Source organism: Pieris napi, chromosome 11 (assembly GCF_905475465.1).
Source record: "Pieris napi chromosome 11, ilPieNapi1.2, whole genome shotgun sequence".
NCBI lineage: Eukaryota > Metazoa > Arthropoda > Insecta > Lepidoptera > Pieridae > Pieris > Pieris napi.
The window spans coordinates 9,177,314-9,201,172 of record NC_062244.1 but is presented as its reverse complement, the minus strand read 5'-3'; the positions used below and the strand labels follow the sequence as shown (position 1 = coordinate 9,201,172).

General features: G+C 33.2%; 2 protein-coding genes across 9 annotated transcripts in view; one reads left to right on the top strand and one right to left on the bottom strand.

The window, feature by feature from the left end:
• Positions 1-23,859, top strand: part of LOC125053671 (dystrophin, isoforms A/C/F/G/H-like) — a 358,079-nt gene that overhangs the window by 310,521 nt on the left and 23,699 nt on the right. The window lies entirely within an intron of this gene.
• On the bottom strand, positions 7,832-13,138 carry LOC125053677. Its single transcript, XM_047655174.1, has 3 exons — positions 13,090-13,138; positions 8,109-8,922; positions 7,832-8,026 (listed from the first exon to the last, which is right to left on the bottom strand). Exons 2-3 carry the CDS (start codon positions 8,908-8,910, stop codon positions 7,914-7,916), a joined length of 915 nt encoding a protein of 304 aa, XP_047511130.1. The 5' UTR covers positions 8,911-8,922; positions 13,090-13,138; the 3' UTR covers positions 7,832-7,913.

The window sequence follows — 23,859 nt, the reverse complement described above, 5'->3', positions numbered from 1 at the left end:
CCGCGTTTAAAAATCGAACTTTGACTATTTATTTTTACAAAAATAAAGTATAGACTATTGTGCTGTGATCTGTGATGTGTTTTGTAAAAGGCTATGTTTGCAATTTCTAAATCGCGGTTTCAAGTTACAATTCTGCACTTGCAATGGACATGTTTGATGTGGTTTTAAGTTTATGGTTAGATATGGATATCACATTCTCTTATTATGTATAATATATAATATATAGAGTTATATACTGCGGTTTTATTGAAACAATTTACTCTATGAAAAAATTTGTTAAGACGAATTTAATTAATTTATGTTTCATTTACATAATCCAAAAAATCAGGTAAAAAAGAATAAAATTGATAACCTTCGTACCCATAAAAATACTTTTTGTACTTTAATATGTGAGAATATCATTGAAAAAACTCTACCTCTTATAAATATTTAAATTTAACAGCTCATATAAAACACATCAAAATGCGTTGAACTCAATACAATAGGCCTCTGACTCAGTGAGCAACTACTTCCGGAGTATATACACTATACAGGCTTATCCCGACTTTATCTCCTAACGAATATTTATTTAGCCAACGCTGTATAGTAGGTAAATTATTATCAAGGTCATTAACAAGGTTTTTTACAACTTTAATTGTAGACTTGGGCACTAAGGGAAAAAAGAAAAAAAGATTACGCAATTTAGTCTTCCCTTGACAGTATAATATGGGTACATTTAATCGGAGGTTAAAAAGGCATCTCTTGGACAGATGTGCACTCCAATACCTAGACCTCATCTCATCTCTCACACCTCTTAACATCAGGTGGGTTTGTGACCAAACGTCTGACCAGTTCTGTATAAAAAAAAATGCAGATAAATATAAATCATTTACTATCTATGGACAGTGGATACTTATGAAAGTCAATATTCCAAAAAGTTTCTAAAGTTACATTTACTACCAGTTAGAAGGTCAATCAAGAAATTTTATAAGTTAAACGTTTTTCGTCAATGTTGTATATTTATTATATGTCCCCGCGAACTTCGTTTCGCCTTAATATGATAATGTACCCTTTTTCCAATTTTTCTCTCCATAAAAACCTTCCCAGAAATAAATGCAAATTACTCGATATGGTCCAGCCGTGTTCGAGTTTTGCGCTTTGCAACATATTTTGCGATTCATTTGTATTTAAAATACCTGTTTTCCCAAAATATCTCCAATTAAGTTATTTAAGATTATTACAGTAAACAAAAAGAAATTACTTGTGAGAATTATTTCCTCATAAAATTCAGAATTTTACAGTCAACATATTTTTTTTAGATTACAGGTAAAAACACTTTACACACACCTGTCATTGATATTATAAGAATACATACTTATTGCAACCGAGGTTTCTAGTACTAAAATTAAACCAATTAAATATAAAGAACTGTAGTAATAGCAAGGCAGGTTGAAAGCCACCTGAGACTTTCCCTGGCTCAGAGTCAGTTACATAATGTGCGCGTGGGCACTTACAGGTCCTGTTCAGATATGCTTTAATCTCAGGCTAAATAATGAGCATTAATGAAACTTGTTTTTAACATTTTTATTTAAAATATATATGTTAGGGATAAATGTTTATATGAAAATAATGAGACGCCTTCTCGGAATATCAACTCCTGTATTACGAAATGCCAGATACATTTCAGTATTATAATAAGACTAGTGGACCCCACAGACGTTGTCCTGCATGATATTTCAAGCTATTAGGATATTAAAGTATGAAAGTACCGACTGCAACGCCACCTGCCGGGCTGATTTGTGAATCTAAACCATTCCCAGATCCCCTTGAACACACACAAAAAATTTCATCAAAATCGGTCCAGTCGTTTGAGAGAAGTTCAGTGACATACACACTCACAGAAGAATTATATATATAAAGATGATACGAAATATATTTTATTCCAAAAACTATAAAACTATTACCATAGAATATTGTATACATAAGAAACCATTTTAATATATTTTCGAAATCTACTTCGAAACTAATTTGAAAAAATAATTGTCAAATTACAATCCGTAAAAACGACGTTTTTTATCTATTATTTTCGTTTTCGTCCAAGAAAACAGATTGTTTTAGAAATAAACGAGATGAAAGTGAAATTCACTTGGAAAACCGGTGAAAATAAATCGAGTAACATTAGAGCCTGCTTGGAATAAAGATTGGCCCTATTAGTATGCGGCGGGTGGCAGCACTGGGCACTCGCGCGGGAAAAATGACAGCTCATCCGCGTTTTATCTGTCATGTGTCATTTGTTGGGACCGTGCTTTTGAAGTGTTGAGGGTTTGCATACGAAAGTTATGTTGTTAATAAGATTAAATTTCCGGATGAATATTTATTATCATTATATTAAAGCATATCTACGTGAGTAGCAATATATTGAATTCTTCTTGATATCGACATGAGTCCCGTAACTAACCAATGGATCATGGAATACTCACATTCTTGTGTTAATTATGATTGTATTACTTATTAGGTAAATGTAAACAGGTAATTTGTAGGCAAGGATTTCTTGCAAACTTTTACGAAAATCCAGCCTCATTAAGCTAATAAACTGTTCCAGTGCTTGAGACAAGATCTCTTGGCGACGGACGTGAATCACTAACTAATATGTATTGCAATGACATTAGCTCACCCTTGGTCACGTGACCATTATCCATATCCCACAGACCTTTTCTCAAGACCATAGACTTGCAAATGAAACCTAGTATATTATACTTAGCGACTCATGCATGAAAAGAACCAATTGTGCTCCGTCAAAAACTTAGATTATGAAGTTAGGTGTTCCTGTTAAATGTTTGTTGGCGAATTTCAAACATAAATACAGAAAATATCATTCGATTTCGAAAGCTTTTACCAATTACAATGAACGAATAAAATCACTCCCAATCGTGTTATATATTTTGCTTTAATTTGCATAACGATGCAGTCGCATTAATAAAGTTGTTAATATCACATGGATCTTCCTTAAAGTGACACTACAGTTGCTATTTCATTATAATTCATATTAATGACTGTTCTGCAAGTTATTAATTGTGAATCTCTTATAAAATTGTTCCCCACAGCTTCCAGCGCAGGAAGGTACGAAATTTTGGCAAATTATTTATTTTCTATATCAAACAAGTAAAGTGCAGCTGTGATACTTTTTGACATTCAACATCTTTTGTCTTCAGTCACCGTGACCACGCCCGCTGTAAAGCACGCGAAACGTCGGATAAATTTAAAATTATGTCAAATAGTTGTAAATTTATAATAATACATAACTTTAATCCGGTAAAAAGCGTTTTTCTTTAAAAGTAAAGTTCTATTAAGTTTAACTGTTGATTTCGCCATACTTTCATTTTATATCTGTCGTCAGAATTTAACATGTTTGGAATATTAAAATACTTTCCATGAATTTTTTTTGCAATTGTTTCTTGTAATGCGTGGAGTGACTAAATTCAACAGGTTCTTTTATATATACATATATAGTATACGGGTTTGTTCTCTGGCTTAACGTGAACGATACATTACGAAATATTTATTTATACAGAAGATAATAAGAAATAAATGTTTTGATATTAAAGAAAGAAGACGACCATAATCATAATGTTTTTTTTTAATTTGATCAAAACTACGGTCAGGTTTTCAACCTGACCGTAGTCCTGATAGGTATAATAAGGTTTTACGTACATAATTCAATTAAAAACAAAATTAAATCGTATGAATTTTTGATGCCTAATCGTAAAAATAATTTACCACATAGCTAAGAATTAATTTTAAACGGCTTCAAACGCAAATATTATATTAGGCTTAGTATGCACTATGAGAGATTGGAGCCATAAAGCAGAATTTATAGACAGAGATTCGCATACAAATAAATAGTGAAATGCTTTCTGCGGCGGCGTGCCGATCCCAGAATAACTTAGTTTAGGAGCTTTTATACAAACCAAATAAATCGTTATAAAATTTCTTAGTCTTTTATATTTTTGTGCATTTATTTAGTAGTTTAAAGTATATTATGAATGTAGTTTACTGTCGTCGGCTTGTATGGTTTTGGTATTATAAAGTGTATTAAGTATTCACTGCGGTTTATCAATATTGTTTACTTAATGACACCAATTTAATGTAAAATTTGATGCAATATTGTATATAACTAGCGGAGAGACACACATCTTAAATACGAAAAAACATCATCTTTTTTCATATTAATCCATTCTTGAACACACTTCATAAAAATCGGTGCAGAGGTTAAGGAAGAGTTTAGTTACACGCACAGTAGATATATAAAGATATTATGTTTGTGCGTCCTCACATTTAATTGCCTGCAGTTTCGTTGTTAGATGACGGTTTGGTTAATACTGATTATTTCGATTTCGATATAGCTTATGGAAACACTATTTATTATGGAAGAACTGGGAACCCTGAAACAAATATGTTTTACTTATAAAACGGTTCCCCAATCTTACACATTATAATGATTTTTTTTCAATGAATAAATATATTTTTATTTATTTACTTTATACTTTCACAATCAAAAAAAATCTGATAATTAAGTGGTAAGCTTGAGAATTGAAGCTATGTTTCTAAAATGTTACGCAGATAAAACGAATATTTGTATCTTATACTAGGGCCACCCTCTGTGGTGAATGGTGATAGCTAATGCTTTTTATTGCGAACATTGACCTTAATGTAATGGATAACCAGGGGCACTAAGCTGTTGGTTACTCGCGAATAGATGATATACTTCTATCATTATCTATGGAACTATCTCATGTGACAGATTTTTTAAATATATAATTATGATCAGTTCGACTTTAGGGGTTTATACGAATAATTTTCGGTCCTATAAAACGTGGACTAAACATGTTTGTCATTTATTACATATATTGTTGCCATGGTTACCACTTGTTTTTTAAATTTGTTATACAAACTGATTCTTTGTTTATTGGTGAAATGTAGCCAATTACGTCACTATTTTTGCACATTTAGAAATAATGAAAAGCATTAGACTTTCTCAGTATCTTTTTGATGTAGGTATGCTTTGAACCCAAAACAAACCCTCCGCCTAAAATCTATTGAATTATGAGTCTAGAGCAAAGCCACGGACCAGGACTACCTTAGAGATGCAGACGCATAAATTTACATTGTTATTAGTTGCATATAAATCAAATATGAAGTCCGACTGTGTGGAATTTAGATCTGTCCTAATTAGCAAGTTTCCATGAGTTTGGGTAAGGTGAATGAATCATTTCGTGATTCGTTATTGTATACTCCATTGGTGTAATAGATAGTCAGGTCTGTGTAAGGTCCTTAAAGAAAAAGCGTACCAATTCATAAAAGGCCGGCAACGCACTTGCTAGAATTCTGTTATCTTTTGTATAAGTCCCATACTCTATAACTAGCTTTCCAACAAATGTAATTGAAGATAACAAATACATTTCATACTTTAATCATGTATTTTCCAACGAATTTTTATAATTATTATGCAATAATCATAAATCTAGGTCATGGGTAGGACCGAATATAGAACTTTCTGTTGGCGTTTAATAAATTCGATTTAGCTTCAGCTCACTCATATAACACTGATATTCCTATATATTTCTGTTCCGTAAATTTTATCATTTTATAACGAAAAAATTTAAACGGAGGGGGAAATATCGGACGCAATAAATACATACATACAAACCTCTCAAAACAAATGAACAAACCGCAACAGTGCGATATTTTGTCACTAATAACTCAAAACAATACCGACAAATTGGCTCGGAGCGCGAATAGTCTGAAACAAATGAAGTGACATTTGGTTTGTTTGCACTTCAAGCGCTGAAACTTGGTCGCAGCTGCAGTGGTTAACTCGAGCGCTGGATTCGCTTAATGCGTCAGTTTTGGACTTTTGAATGTGTTTTGCATTTATAAGCACTTGCCGCTTTTGTTTTAATATTTCATTACGAATTTGAATATTATATCAAGAATAAATGAATTTACGTTTTGGAGATTATATAAATGGTTTGTGTTTAATTAGCACCGAACATGCATGTTAAAAAATATCTGTCAACATGAATTTTGTTTTTCTATGTTCCATTTTCAAATATGCACAGACTTCTATTTCCAAGCATTAATAGATAAGTCAAAATAAAAATTATTTACATGTAACCGTCAATATTGAGTCCTAAAGCGAATAAAATTTTAGCGAAACGGGGTTGAATAACCCTTAAAAATGCGGATATAAATAATTCAAAGAGCTTAATTTATCTGTTGTAGCGGGCGCACACATAAATCAGATTTGCGCCGTCCCGCTAATGAAGCAATCCTTTTGGCTATTTGCAGAATGTCCTAACTTCTAGGTTTAAATGCAACGATTATTCTACAAGTTTAAAACTTAATACTTTCTATGTGAGAATTGGGTATATGCAACTATATATGTAGGATCTAAAGTTAGAACATTACAGTCGCCGAATTAGATACTAGATTATGGGCTAAAGTACAAAAAATTTGTGCTTTATGAAAAAAATAGTCCGCGAACACAACTTGGTCTTTCGAATATTTATAATCTATACCTTATTCTTCGCTTTCCGGCCGTAGTGCGTACACCACCATTTTTTACCAAAATCAAAACATTTAGTAAAAAGCTAAAATAATAGACGAGCGACGCAGCTTGCCATTATTTTTTCTTTTTGTATTACTCATGGTCCAAGATCCCAGGGCCGCCAGACGTCACGTATTTTCTGACGGATGAAATGTGGACGATTGGGTAGTGTTAGTATGTACTATGATCGTATGCCTACCTGCTAGCTTGGTCAAACGGCCAATTTCCAGGTATCAGGTAGTCAAGGTACACAAAAACATTACTTACTTCACGTAAATTCTCATGGCTGATTTTTATATATGTTTTCGAGTGTATAGTTAAAAATAAATTGTCAATACTCCCAGACACTTTCCGTCGGCCATATTGCTTGACAGACGCTTTAAGTGTCTCAAAATAATTAGTCAACTTCACGTAAATTCTGACGCTCCATTTTTATATATGTTCATCCGACAACTATTTCAAAAGCATTGACAAGAAGACAGACCGATCCAAGGGGCCAATCATCCCCTAAACTAAATTTTAATATCTCTGTGAGTGGGAGGGCGAGAGCAAGATCCCAGGGCCGCCAGACGTCACGTATTTTCTGACGGATGAAATGTGGACGATTGGGTAGTGTTAGTATGTACTATGATCGTATGCCTACCTGCTAGCTTGGTCAAACGGCCAATTTCCAGGTATCAGGTAGTCAAGGTACACAAAAACATTACTTACTTCACGTAAATTCTCATGGCTGATTTTTATATATGTTTTCGAGTGTATAGTTAAAAATAAATTGTCAATACTCCCAGACACTTTCCGTCGGCCATATTGCTTGACAGACGCTTTAAGTGTCTCAAAATAATTAGTCAACTTCACGTAAATTCTGACGCTCCATTTTTATATATGTTCATCCGACAACTATTTCAAAAGCTTTGACAAGAAGACAGACCGATCCAAGGGGCCAATCATCCCCTAAACTAAATTTTAATATCTCTGTGAGTGGGAGGGCGAGAGCATTATCTACGCGCATGAGACTGAGTGAGACCGACTGCGCTGTTAAGGCCATGAAAATTACTTGAACAGATATTTTATAATTTTTAGAACTTTTGTTGACAAGTAAATTATAGCAACAAAAATAAGAAAAAAAATTGACATATAATAAATAATACTAAAGTTAGCCGACATTTTTAATATTTTTTTTTTTAAATTAATAAATAAAAAAAAAAAATATTTTTTTAAAATACCTCTTATATTTAAATGGCAGCAATTTTTTAAATTAATTATTTATTGGAAATTTGGAAACAAAGTGGATAAATATTAATTCTTCAATATTTCTTAACAGTGGCTTTTAATCTTCATTATCATCATCGTTGAAATTAGATAATTCATCATCCAGCCAATCTTGAAATTGAATATCTAAATCGTGATCGTCATCATCAGCATTATCCTTATTTTCTTCCTCTGTAAAAAACAAGAAACAATCTGTCAACAGTCTGAAAAAACTAAAAAGATATAAATAATATGAGAAACGAAAATAATTTACCTGATTGTTCTTCCACCGACTCACTGACAAAACCCGGTAATTGATCTCCATCGAACCAATGAAAATTATATTTACCATCTTGTAGTGTCCAGCCATTGTTTTCGGGGTTGAAAATATTTATCATCTTCATACTTGCATTGTTCCAAAAACTAGCTATATAGCTAGCCCGTCGAAACTGTTGCCAAAGCTCACTTTTACAAGGTGGTAAGTTACTGGCATCGAAGTTTCTTAAATTCTTTCGATTGAATTCTTCATTTATATCAGATACCATGTATGTATTAATAAACAACTGTAGTCTGGCAGCATCTACATCAATTATTCCAGGAACGTTGTAAACATCACAGATAAATTTTTGTATTATGTTGAATACACGTTCTTCTTCATCTACATCACCAACAAAATCCAACGTACCAAAACGGTGAAATGCTTGTTGGTACTCTTCATTTTTCTTCAAAATATTAAACGGCTTTTGCTTGCCCTTTTTGAATAATGCTGGATTAAAATCACATCCTGTGATAGCATGGAATGCGGGTAAACTTCGACACAGCGACGGTCCTAATTGTTCGTAGATAGCATTCAAGTCAACATATCTCTGCTTGTTACCAGTGCCGGTCAAAATCCAAACTCGAGAATCATTATTTTTCAAATGATGCATATTTCCCAGCATTATCACTGCTATATCAGTATCTGAACATCGTATCACAAAATTAGCCTGAGCATCGATGTTGCAAACATGGTATACGATCTTTGTATCGGCTTCCTCATGCTCGGAACATGATAAATCTTCATGGATTTCAGACATAACTTTATTGTTTATTACGGTGAAAGAGTGGCATTGTCGAAAATTAATAAAAATTTTATTATTACCAATTAATGGAATCATCTCATCAGTAGCCCAGTGTGTTGTAAAAAATTCAACAAGAGACTGTTTGAAATGGATGTTTTTCAACTCTTTCGTGAAATCTGATGGACGAACTTGATCTGGTCCAGTAATGTTGAATTCTAATTGTGATGATTCATGTCGACGAGATCTTTCATAATCTTTTATGGAAGGGGAAAAATACTGGTCAAAGATGACATCATATCTCGTTGCTTTGATTTGGGTCACCATTTGTAAAATTTTTTTTGAGATACTCCCAAAAGTTTTAGGCACATTTTTCATCGTATGAAGCATAAAAAAACCATCAATTACCAAAACATCAACATGAGAAGGTGGATCGTGTTGTACGCCCTTTTCCAAAGATTTCATCAATGCGGATTTTTGAGTCTTACAAATGCCACCCTCGAAATGACACATGGATAATGGCACCGGAGTTATGGGGTATGATAAAATTTTGGACATATCCACTTTATGATTAATAGATATACCAAGCATTCGCCCAAACAGATCTCTCTGAATACGTACTTCCTGCACCTTTCCACCTACCTTCGTTTTTGTTTTCTTAGCATAATCTACAGAAAAGTTTTCTAGTGGCACTTTTTTTATGCTCTTTTCAAATCTATTTTCATCTTCTTTACATTCTCTAATGAATGTTTGACGTCTTATGTCACCATCTTTTTCAATGTTAAGAAGAAATTTTTCTACTTTCTCTGAGGCCGCTTTTCCAGACGAAATATTAAGTAAGAGATCTTGTGGTATTTCAGCACTAAACGGATTAATAAATTGGTCAAATGTATTTATAAATTGTTTCAATTGCTTGCTATTATTTTTCATATTATGATTTGATAATTCTGCTGTAACATCTTGTTCTTTTTGCAAATTTAAATCTTTATATACACTACTAATTACAGTTGATCTTATGTCATGACTGAGGGCCCATCGTTGACGTGCTGAGATGGAATTGGTAAATTGTATTATTCCTGAAAAAAATATAAATTATACAATGTTAAAAATTATGCTTGAAATATTTGTCACGTTGAATAACCGTTAAATGTTTACGTTTATTGTAAATTAATTTTGCTTGGTGTTTATTACCTGTAAGTCTCCTGGCTGCATCTGCATTTATCGTTTGTTCTAGAACTAAATCAATCGGTTGTTTTGAGAAAGGTTTATTAGTTCTTTGGATGCTAAAAAAACCATTTTGAAACTGTTCAAACAAGTCAGGATGACTTTGGGCAACCTTTTGCAAATTATCACTGTATTTAACTGTCCAACGAGCATAGTTCTGTTGGTTACACATGAAAAATAAATTTGTAATTATTGGCAATACAAATTTAAATAATTCAAAATCTCCATTGCGAATGCTTCTTGACAAAGTTAGATAGTGATGAACGAGGTTAATATAAATTAAGTAAAACTGTGGTGTTTTACCGAACTCGCCATTAAGGGTTTGCTGTTTATAAATATTATAGTCATTTATTAGATCTTTAAGCTCTTCATTCTCAATTGTTAGTGTAGATACTGAAGAAGCTCTGAGACGTGCGACTTCATCGGCAATTTGATCTGTAACCACTGTGTTATTCTTTTCCAAAAATGATTTAAAATGTAAAATTTCCAACCCCACAGCCATCAAAGGATGAAGTCTTTTACACCTATTGAAGTGTTTACCCTCAAGAAACCCATTTACAGAGCCTGAAGCTAATAAATTACTCTGTACCATGATATTAGTTAAGCCACAATCCATGATAATTTTGCCTACAGCTTTGAAGTAAGCCATCATTATATGGAACGGCCCCAAATGTATAAATAAATTATCAAGATCTGGTTTGTAAGTAGCTTGCATTTCCAAGGCTACTTTTGCAATCGCAAGATCATAAGTAACTTGGATGGAAGACTGGTTGACTTCTTTACAAATTTTTTGACTTTGTTTCATTGTTTCTAAAACTACAGATTTGTTTGTTGGTGATTCATTTATCGGAGTCAGGTATGAAACGATTTGTTTTGGACTGTTATTATCAACTAGTAAAGAATTGAATCCAACCCACATTGGAACGTTTGGTAATTGGAGAGCATGGCTGAGCATCCACAACGTATCAATCGTTTTATACAGTTGTAAATTTTTACATTGTAAATTTTCACCGTCATGATCCGAGCTTTCCAGATTTTGTGACTTTTTTTTCTTAGCTAACGGTTCTACACTAATTTCTGTTGATATGCCCTCAAAAGTTCTCCGTCTCCTTTTTTTCAAATTCAACGTTACTTCGTTATGAGCATCAGAAACGTTTATTAATTGTGATTCATCAGGGGTGTTTAAATCAACATTTTGGTATATAATACCAACGGTATCGTGCAAAGTATCCTTACCAGTCTTTGTTTCTACAAAACGATCGAAATTATCGAAAGCAACGCCGGTACAAAGACCTGGTGATTTTTTTATTGTTTCAGGACATACACTTGATTTTTCTATTGACGTATATGTTGCTTCTGTTTCGAGTTCTTCCACTCCTGGGTAACTGATACAATGTCCATATCTATGTATTATGTCAATAATTTTACGGCTACTCGTTAGACTTTTTAAAGCCATCCCGAGCATAATGTGTTTCGATGTTTTAATTTGCCCATTGTAAATACCGTAGACGACGTCTTCACAGTATGACTTGACTTGGCGGATACACTTAGGATTATTCTTACGTTTTCGATTATTGCCGGCTATCAAAGTGAAGTAAAATTGCTGTAGATCTCGTGGTACAGATATTTCTCCTTCCTCCAAATTTTTCGCAGTTACATTATCAGGTATTTTTTTCTTTTCTGCTTTCAAGACGGATTTTCTTAACAACAAAGCAGCTTTAAGTAAAATATCATCGTCTTTCAAATTTTCAAATGATTTTTCATCAATAGCCTCTAAATTTTTCGGCGCTAATAACTTTTTATTCTGAATAAAAAAAAATTTTATTTCTTTATCGAATTTTTTTTTAATCTTAGATTCTAAAATGTGTGGTTTAAAATCGCCTCCAATCTCTGTACCATTATTTACTTCATTTTCTTCAAATATTGCCATATAACTCTGAAAAATATAAGTTAAAAAGTAACAGCGCCCTTTTTTAATAATGTTGTCTTCGATAAAGGAACATATTTCAGCAAAAGCAGCTTGATGTTGTTCACGAAGATCATGCCAATCAGTTTTAGTAGTTTTTTTGTTTGATGAGGCTTCATATGAAAAATTCAATTGACAGATATTATGATAATATACATGAGGATGGGAATAATTGACAATTTTATCAATAAACTCTGTATTATTTTCATATTGTTTTTTTACTTTGGATAAAAAAACTTGATGCTCAGAGGAAATTAGCGGCAATCTTTTGGACTTGTGCTTTTTCGTTTGTTGGTTACAGTATATACAAGTAAGACTCTTTTGAGTATTACTTACACCAGTATCAACCTCAGTATTACTATCAGAAAGTAAATCAATATTTTCCAGGTGTTCAATATGATCTTGTACATTTGGAGAAATCGTTTCGACTGACTCAGGTAAAATAGATGGGCTGGGTACTGTTATAGGATCAGGTAAAAAATCGGTTGTTGAATTAGAATGCTGAGAAGTAGATGCTTCTGGCTCAATACTTGCTATGTCTAATTCAACCGTCGTTGAGGATTGAACATTGACAGATGAATTTTCTGTAATATTTGATGATTTTTCTTCGGAATTAGATTTGTTGATTGATTTACTTTTTGGTAAATAGTATTTTTTATTTAACCCTGTAAATGATTTATAACATTGTCTGTGATAACCACTTTCCAATAAATCACCTGGCAAAACAACGTCTTTAAATTTAAGGTTATGTTCTTTTCTATGTTGTAAAATTACTGTCAACCTTTTTAATGTCTCTTGCGTGAACAATATTAAATTAACATCAGAATCTTTACAAAAAACACAATTTACTAGAGAAGCCATTATATCTTTCAAAACATTGCAAATATTATTATTTTTTTACACACGTTGCTACTCAACGTCACAACAACAGTCACAGCTGCACTCAACAGACACGACACAACACTGAATACTTTTTTTGTGAGTGACTTTAGCTGTTGGCCAAAAAAAAAAAATGTAGGCTAACTTTAGTATTATTTATTATATGTCAATTTTTTTTCTTATTTTTGTTGCTATAATTTACTTGTCAACAAAAGTTCTAAAAATTATAAAATATCTGTTCAAGTAATTTTCATGGCCTTAACAGCGCAGTCGGTCTCACTCAGTCTCATGCGCGTAGATAATGCTCTCGCCCTCCCACTCACAGAGATATTAAAATTTAGTTTAGGGGATGATTGGCCCCTTGGATCGGTCTGTCTTCTTGTCAAAGCTTTTGAAATAGTTGTCGGATGAACATATATAAAAATGGAGCGTCAGAATTTACGTGAAGTTGACTAATTATTTTGAGACACTTAAAGCGTCTGTCAAGCAATATGGCCGACGGAAAGTGTCTGGGAGTATTGACAATTTATTTTTAACTATACACTCGAAAACATATATAAAAATCAGCCATGAGAATTTACGTGAAGTAAGTAATGTTTTTGTGTACCTTGACTACCTGATACCTGGAAATTGGCCGTTTGACCAAGCTAGCAGGTAGGCATACGATCATAGTACATACTAACACTACCCAATCGTCCACATTTCATCCGTCAGAAAATACGTGACGTCTGGCGGCCCTGGGATCTTGCTCTATCAATTTATATATTTTAAATTGTCTAATATTTACCGGTTGTCAAATGCGCTTGAAGACGAAATATTATATTCAAACTATTTTAAGACATTTAGTAACTTAAAATCACCTGTCCGTAAAAGTTTGACAGTTCATTTCAGAGCACAGAGCAAATATACACCACAAAGAAAATCTTTGGTCTTACGACAGTTTTGGAATCTACACTCATCATCTCAACTTGGTCGTATAAACAAAGCCCTTGGTAGCCTAGTAAAAACTACTCACTCAATAAAGAAAACTCTCCTACATTATAGTTACGTTTTAAAATTATTCTCCGTACTTACAAATCTATATACATCCAGTAATGTTAACCACAGAGTATCCACAGGTTATTTACTAAGTAAGAAATAACTCACGTAGCGGAAGTGGTTTAATTTCAATGTTTGCGGCCAACGCGAAAATAGCTTGACAGTTAGCGTTGTAACGCTTTAGTGTTATTTTTAACGTTAATTATCATTAATTTAATGACGAAACAAACAAACTAGCCATTGTTTAATTATGTGACTAAATACCTTACATATTCTTCTTCTGAAGTTATTTTCTCAGGCAGAAGCAGACCATTTAATGTTTCTTTGTTTTTGAAATGTATTCGCCGGACTGCATGATTGATCGCTTATAAGCAACAGGCGGCCATGTTGTATCTGTGATCTCTTTATAATTCTGTTATCATGGATTTTTTTTTTATCTAACAGGAGTTTAAAAAGGCGATTAAAATGAGTGGCGGAGAGTTTATTGCCAGTTCTTCTCGTCCGTTCTACGCCCTTGATTTGAGAACTGGCAATAAATGTATTAGAAGCATTTAATATGTATTTCTTTATTGACGTTCATAAGTGTACATTGTGATACCTAAATGAATAAATGACGTTGACGACCTTTAAAAAGTTAATAGTTATTTTTACCTTTAATTAAAAGCTTATTTCATAATATACCTCGTATTTTTTTATAGCAATGTAAGACAACATTATTTTGTAAAGTTTTAAGTAATACAATATTTATAAATGGTACTTAATAATATGTAATTTGCACATTAATGGAACAAAATATCACGAAATAAGTATCGATAAAGACAATACATATTTCAAGTTAAAATATCACCTCCCCTTATATGGTAATTTAATTATTGAATTACACAAGCATTTCACAAGCGTGGCGACACTAATGGTTAATAATTGTGTTGCGTAAAAATATAAATTTTCAATCTTTATTCATATGTTCTGTTATGACATTTATTTACGTGTGTTGATAATAACCTATATTACAATGGATTTCCAATACGTGCTGGCCTGCCGCATACACACTCAAAGGCATTCAATAATTTTAGGTACACAAATTCACTTAAATTTAACAAATAAAGACGCCGGTGATGCACTTTCAAGCCTGCTGGCGTTGCAGTGGAGCAAGGGTTGCACTTGATTTTTTTTTTATTATTTTTCTTTGCTACTGAGGCGCAAACTAGCTGCTGTGGTCTCTGGTAGCATGACCAGCGCTGTGGAACTTTTTGCTCCTCAGCCTATGTCTATTATGCCTATATTTAGTAGTATTCTATAGAGTGTTCCATAAAAAACAGTCTTGCCATTCATGGCAATTTAGCGTTAAACAATTATGACACATCAAACACGTCCTTACAATCTCTCTTTCCAACAGCCCAAAACTAGTGCAAATGTAAAGTGTAAAACAATGAGCAAGTGTAAAGTGTAAGTGTTGACGATGCACCTCCAAACAGACTTGTCGTGTGACATCCGCCGTAAGAGTTGCGATGGCGAGAAGATACAGATATCGGCGGAGGCTGAGATGCTCTACTATGAGCTGATCAGGGCCTTAGAAGAGGAAGAAACGGTAGGTAATGGAAAACCGTCGTCAAATGTTGGGGTTAAAAACAAAGACGGAACGATCGGGTTTGATTGTGATTGGTCACCACGTCCTTTTGATCAATCACCGTCGAACTTTGCGCCCTCAAGTGAACTCTTTGTTCTCTTACACCTAATATCAGTGATCAGATGTAGTTTTCGACTCAGAAAGGTTCTCAAAGAGGACTTTGAGTCTTTCTGTTGTAACAATTTTCGTTTCATTATATTGTATTTATTACTGTTAGTGTTATTAACAAACATTTAAACATTGATATGCTAGATTCAACTGTTTCAGCATTATAGAAATAATCTAATACAACGGACAAAAATAAAACGTCTAAGTGCTAAGATAATATTATTCTAAATAAGGGTTTTGCTAAATCCAAGAGTGCCGAAGTAAACAAAACTAAGACATGTCGTCTGAGTATGCAGACATCTTAAATTATTTTCCCTTCATTCGTGTGCTAATACAGAAATGGGCCGGCAATACGGCATTAAATGATTTGACATTTTTACTCTACATTGTAAATTACTATATTTTATATGTAGCAGTGTTGGCCTAGTGGCTTCTGCGTGCTACTTTCATCCCTGAGGTCGTAGGTTCGATCTCCGGCTGTGCACCAATGGACTTTCTTTGTATGTGCGCATTTAACATTCGCTCGAACGGTGAAGGAAAACATCGTAAGGAAACCGACTTGGCTTAGACCCATAAGGTCGACGGCGCGGCGTGTGTCAGACACTGTAGGCTGATAAAGAAGAAGATAAGAAATGATCATGAAACAGATTCAGAAAACTGAGGCTCAGACCTAAAAGAGGTTGTAGTGTCACTGATTTATTTATTTATTTTATAACTCTTATCGAAATGTAGCATGTATTACAATTGATGAGGAACTATCTTCGTCTACGATCTATTGCTTCTAATTGATATTAAATTCACTTTTTAACTTTATCACGCATTGCCTGGCTAGATGTCTAGTAGCTTTTATACTTTGTATCTGTAACATTTGTCTTTGGTATAGCGAGTATTTGATTATAAATAACGTGAAAAAATTTTTTTAACTATATTGCTCTTACAATGTGGACTTACCTACCGGTACCAGACTTGTTACTACATATATTTATTTTAGTTATATTAGTTATCGACGTTTTATAATAGTCTTTGGCCTAAAAGTGACCACAGACAAAACATATATATATTCTAAACAAATACGTTAACACAATATAATAATGTTCCTATTGTATGAAGGCGTGAAAATAAAACCATTATCTTTAAAAATGGTTTTTGTTCGTGGTTCGTGTCGAATTACTTAAATGGTTCCCACGGCGTTGTGGTTGAGACATGAGTGCTCTCATATATCGGCACACATTGATTGCTTCCTTTAATAACTAAACACTATAGCGTTTAGGCAATTTTTTTATAAACACGTGGTCTTCGAAGGGGCGCTTACCACACTAAAAATAACGTTCAAGTATTACGTAACGCAATTTTTGGCGATTTTTGACCCCCCCTCCCCCATGTGACTCGCCGTAACGTTTTTCAGTACCCAAGTACAGTACTGTACCCAAGTATAGTAAAACGTTTCGTGACCACCTAGTGACTCTTCAGTTACTATTATGTGGTGTAAGTCGAAAATAATATTAACATAAACGTGTAATTCAATCCCCGCCCCGCATCGTAACGTTTTACAAAAGGAGCCCCCCCCTCCCAAAATTCGTTACGTAATACTTGAACGCTCCCTAACGACATGATTTCAGCGTATTATTATCATCATGTGCACTTTGTTAAAAACAACTGTCAAAACTTCCACAGAATTTAAATTGTTTTGAATAAATTTTCAACTCGTAACTCTTTAATGATGTAATACTTCTCAGTAGAAATCTATTTTTAATTTCTATTAACCTACTTTAGCATAACAGTTCATTTATTTTATTTCCGTAAGCTGTCTGAAACGATACACGATGCAGACATACAAAGCAACCCAATGTAGAGCTTGGAATATAATTTCCTAAATATTTATGCCAGGTTTTTAATAGTAGTTTCTTAAATCTATACTCAGAGTGTTCACATAAATTAATTGATTATAAATGTCTGATAATTCTCGACTTTGCTCACTTAATTCAACCTATTTAAATCTTTACTTAGCTAAGTGTTTAGTGACTGAAATGTTTTAAATAACGACTCAGAGTACGAAAAAAGTACTTTTATTAAGAGTTCTATACTCCAAATAAATCTACCTATAATGAAGCTTAGGATTATTTTCTTAAATACGTTTTCACCAACAGAGTTATTTTCTGGTATAGAGTCTAATAGTCGTCCAGTACGAATTGAATTTATTCGAAAACTAATCATACAATTCTTTATACTTCCAGTATGTCCATAACATTACATACAAAAGAAGTATTCGAATTTTAAATATCACCTCAGGCACTTGTTTCGCTCTGGTTTTCGCGCAATTTGAACTAATTATCTCAGAGTGAGAACTGAGAACCGATCAGCAAAAAAACCTAAAACTACAGTTAATTTATTCACAAACCACTTCCCAACGCAGGATAATGAACTGGTTGGGTTTTTGCCTTTTTTTATCGCGAAATAAGTTCAAAACTCGATCGTGCTCCCCTTACTAACAGGTTTTGAATATTTTTGGTATCTGTACGAGACCGGGTATGGGTTGACAAATCTTTTGATCGGCACTTGTTTTTCGATGTTTTCGATGCTCCTAACTGGGTGTAATATATTCGATGTCCGAACTACGACAGTTTTGTTTATAGTCTAATATATAAAATTCTCGTGTCACAATGTTCGTTCCCTCCTCCGAAACGGCTCGACCGATTCTTATGAAATTTTTTATGCATATTCAGTAAGTCTGAGAATCGGCTACTATCTATCTTTCAAACCCCTTAGTGACAATGGGTGTCCACCCCAAAAAAAAAAATATTTTTTAGAAATAAAAAATTGATTTAATTTTTTTATAATACAGCATAAAACAATACATGTAGAACCCCTAAATTTCACCCCTATATGATCAACCCCTATTTTTTATTATTGTAGATAGTTATTTTTATGTAACTAAAAAAAATTCATAGAAATTATATATGTGGCAAAACAATCGTTTGCTGGGTCAGCTACATAGTATATATAGGTATAATATCCTTCAGAAACCTAATTCATGCTTTGTCATATTACCGTGGCTGACAGATTCAACCTATTATCACAGCAATAGTATTATTAAATTAATATATATGTAACAATAACGATATTTTATCAGGAAAGTTACTGAAATATAATTGCAAGGTGCATCTTTGTATCTTTCACTTTTGAAATTCTCTCGTTATCTCGTAAAAATGTGTTTATTGCACAATTTTAATGCTCCACAGGCTTACTGTGCTGTTTGAGTTGTAATTGCGTTTTATTTTATTTGTTTTGTATGAAAGAAAGCTTTTCTGCGCAAATTACGAACGGGGGTGAATTTTCTTTGGCCTAATGGAAACTAGACCAAACAGAGTCGTGCACATTGGTGACAGCTCTTACCAAAAAGGAATATGCAGAAATTTGATAGCCGGTATCCCGAAAGAAGCATCTTCATCATCATCTATTTTAATTATTTCTAAAATAATAAATTATATCGAACATACTCTGTAGCAAATGTTTTGAGTTTGGAAATGAACTGAGCGTAAAAAAAGAAAAGAGTGTACCAATTCTTAAAATTCCGGCAACGCACTTGCGAGCCCTCTAGAAGAGTGTCTATGGGCGGCAGTATCACTTAACATCAGATGAGAATCCTGCCCGTTTGTGCCCACAATTATTTTATTTGGAAAAATTATAATAATAATTGTTTCAAATTCAAACCAAATATGGTCTGGTCGTGAAACCAGAATAAAGGTCGTGAAAATAAAAACTTATTTTTATTTTATTAAAATAAATTACTTTAATGGTTGAACTCCAACATTCTACAACGAAGTAAGCTTGTCACTCAGACCGCAGCTGACGTAGTCCTGTGAAAGCAATTTGAAGCAATTTTCTGAATCGTTGCAGCGTTGCGGTGAGTGCAACAAGGTGCTACATGCTTTCATGTTTCAGTACAGGCACATACTTACTCTTCTCTTTTAGGGCCCTGTTGTATTATTGCTAAGAGAAAAAACTTTGTGAGATATTTAGAACGTGTCTGTCTCTTTCCCTTAAATAAAGATAGTACAATTCACCTATTTACTTCAATTATCTATTAGCTAATATGTGTAATAGATATGCATAAACGTATATTAAATCTCAATTAATACAACGATATAAATTCTACAATAATAATAATAATTTAATCATTCATACACAAAGTACACAAGCAGACAACTTACGTCCATATTCTGTTAGTTACAATATTGTCCTAAATGTTATATTAGTAGGTTAGCTTTAAAAAAAATGTTTTTATTAACTTTGCCAATATTTTGCGACGCATCAAAATTTATTAATTTATCTCGTATAATATTCGTATTATTGCTAGGACCAGGTATAATAACAAATAGTATGTTTGGATTTCTGGGGCCTCTATCATGACAGTGCCTTCGAGTTGCCACGTGTTTCAGAAATATTTTAGTTCAGTTCGCACGTACAAGATTTCCATTACCCACTTGTATACAACGTGAAAGAAAATCTTTTTATATCTTACTGAAGGTACAACGAATATACAGAATTTCGTATGCTTTAACTGTTCAGTTATATATTAAACTAGCTGACCTGGCTAACTTCGTTCCGCCCTACAACCTTATAATATCGTTGTTACTTTAATTTAACTTATTTTAGGATTTCATTAATGTTAAGTATTACATTAATACAACTTTTTTGCAAATACAGAAATGTTTTATTGCTTGCCATTGCGAAAGAAGAATGGTAGTTTTACACATTAGGCATCTTCTCTCTAGCGTCAATATGGCGATACTGCATGTTAAGCACTTTCTGATATCCAACATCTTTTGATCAGGATCAAAGCATGGTTATGCATCTCCTCATTCACCTCAAGATCGGAATTTCTTGAACTGACACGAATTCGACGTAAAATGATGCGTAGTTTTGTCAGCAGATGGCACCATATGGTTTTTGCATTCGTAAAATTAATTAATTTATTGTTATTCGATAACTTATCCGATATTTTATTGCTTATTCTGCTATTCGGGACGGAAACAAATCCAACAAATCAAAAACTATGGCAATCGGTCCAGCCGTTCTCGAGTTATAAGTGTTGTAACAAACACGACTTTCTTTTATATATATAGATGTGTCTAATATTTTTATTTGGTTGAACTTTTAACGTAGTGATACTGCGATTCACCTTTAGTATACACACACAATAAAAAATATATTGCCCTTACACAAAAATCGAACTGCTTTATACATTATGTACTTCTATTAAAAGTGTTTTATTATTCAAAAATTATTCTACTTCCCTTCCAAATTAAAACTATTATATATGCTGATATCAATTAGGGGAATTGATAGAAAAGAAAGCAGTCTACCAATCTTTTATAGTATAAATACTTTTGCGAACTGGCTATCTGTGGAATCGATTTCCAGTGGATTTCTTTCCTGGGAGAAACGAAGTAAAAAAAAAGGTCGTTAACCGTTAACCTCTTTTAAGCCCGGCAGCGCAACCACTAGCATGGGTGTCCATGGGCTGCCTTTTACGGCCTTGGCTACGAGCCTACATATCACATTTAAAAAAAACAATTAAACTGATTTAGTTTTGTATGAATAAGGAAAGAGAATGTACAAGGTTAAAGAAAGAATAAGAATGTTTGGTGACAAATGAAGTGCTCTGACAGGCCGAGTGACACATCACTAGACGTGACGCGGATTTTTAAACATTATCGTCCTGACGCCATAGAGCGCCATCTCCACAGAACAGTCTTATCGCATTCATCAATAGACAATCATTGAAAAGGAGGAATTATATATAACACGATATAGGGACATCCTCTATTAACTAGGACATACTCAATTTCTTGAAAGTTTATATTGTATATCAATTAGATTTTAGTGATGTTTTTTTTATAATTATTTATTTATTTATTTATTTATGTGTGGTATATATTATACCACATATACGGAGCACATCGCTAAAATTAGTTTTGTTTGCATGTTTAAAAATACACAGATTTAGACACGTTTGATTACGACAATTTTACTGTCTTTATTTTTATAAATTCTTAAACTTTATAAACTACGAGAACCTTAGTTCCTGAAGGGCTACACCACAGTACGTATACAAATACCTTACAAACTAAACATTTAAAAAATACATTTAATACAAAAACTAAACATTAAATAAAGAGAATATAAACGTTTTTGTACCATATATATAAATATATAAAGTCTATCTTAAATTTATGGAGCCAACCAATCACATTCTAAGTTGACCAAAAAATACCTGTTATTCATTTTGAAAGTGTCCGTGTATGTTCAAGAAAAAGTATACTAGAAGGATATCCCTGTATGTATAGTTTTATACATGTGTGGTACTTAACATCAGATGAGCCTCCTGCCTGTCTGGTTCTTCCTTTTATTAATAGAACTAGGCCCTAGTCCTAGGGATTCTACTACTTGTAGAAGATATTTGTCTAGACAAATATCAAACAGATTTTTGCAAAGTAGGCGAAGTCACAGTATGAGCTTCTAGTCAAGTTCATACTGTGACTATATTAATATTCATTGACCTCAGAGTTTGTTGTTCCAAACCGTTTTTTTTATATCTGACAGGTGACGAATTATGTCGACGGTTAAGAATGTTAAGCCGATTTTTATTTATTCAGTTTGATACAGTATACTACCCCATACAGTTGCGAAATTTAAAAAAATATTTTAGGTACATTTCATATATTATCCATTCTAATGTAATGTCTAAAGGCTTTATATATTTCTGACATTTATAATTATAGTCCAGGAAACCAGGACAGGCCGCTAGTTAATAAAGTGATAGTTTGCTTAACCGAATTGACTAACTGCACCCAATAACTCCCCCATTGAGGCAGAGAGTGACCAACATTCCTATGTTAGAATTTAATCTTGTGCTCAGCCTTTGTCATTTTCAACTCGAAACAATCCAAAACATCCAATTTTACAAAGTAGGGTCCAGCTTCTATATTGCAGCTAATGTCACTCACTCGTCTTGAACGCTGTCATATGTCAAACGTCATATAGAAAAAAAACACAGCTCTTAAAATCTTGAAAGATAGATTTATGTTTAACTAGCGGACCCAGCGAACTTCGTTCCGCTTAACATTCTAATAATATCGTTTTAACTTTAGTTAAACTTAATTTAGGATTTATTTGAGGTAATAACATTAATACAACTTTTTTCCAAATACAGAAATGTTTTATTGCTTGCCATTGCGAAAAAAGAATGACGGTTTTACACATTAGGCCTCCTCTCTCTAACGCTAATATTGCGAGACTGCATGTTAAAGTACTTTTTGATATACAAAATTTTTTGTTTTGTTATCCGGCGCAAGAACAAAGTGATAGGTTTCTTTTATATGCGTAATTTTGTCAACAGATGGCACCACATGCAGTTTGCATTCGTAAAATGAATTAATTTTTTTTTTATTTGATAACTTATCCGATATTTTATTACTTATTCTGCTATTCGGAGTTGAGAAGAATCCACTAAAAAAGAGATAACTAACATCGGTCCAGCCGTTCTCGAGTTATAAGTGTTGTAACAAACACGACTTTCTTTTATATATATAGATTGACGTTCTGGAATGTCATAGATTTTTTTTTAAAGACAATTCACACCAATTGATATAGTCCCATGCTAAGCTGGTGAAGCTTGTGTTATGGGTACTAGGCAACGGATAAACATACATATTATAGATAGATAGACATATAAATACATATTTAAACACCCAAGACCTAAGCACAACACCAAATGCTCATCACATCGATGTTCGTCTAAGCCGGGGATCGAACCCGGGACCCATGGATTCGCAGTCAGGGGTACTAACCACTAGACCAATGAGTCGTCAATTTAGAATGTGTTGCATATTTTTCTGAGCCATGGTGACTTAGAATATTTTGCTAGTTTTAAATTTTTAATCACTGTAGCATTATACGCTATAGTTTCAATAATATTCAATAACGGGTCATTGTTTAATGAACTTATTTGAATCTAACACAACCGTTACCTCCTCACACCTTGTTAAAACAGTTGAGCATCAAAGTATATTATCATTTGTTTCATAAATTAGTTGTTTATAGTCCGGCACAGATAAGAATC

What these genes read in the sequence shown, in the direction of transcription:
- LOC125053677 (XM_047655174.1), bottom strand. Translation starts at nt 8,910, where the DNA reads ATGTCTGAAATCCATGAAGATTTATCATGTTCCGAGCATGAGGAAGCC. An exon ending in GTCGGTGGAAGAACAATCAG is followed by an intron (nt 8,027 to 8,108) that starts GTAAATTATTTT and finishes TGTTTTTTACAG; the next exon opens with AGGAAGAAAATAAGGATAAT.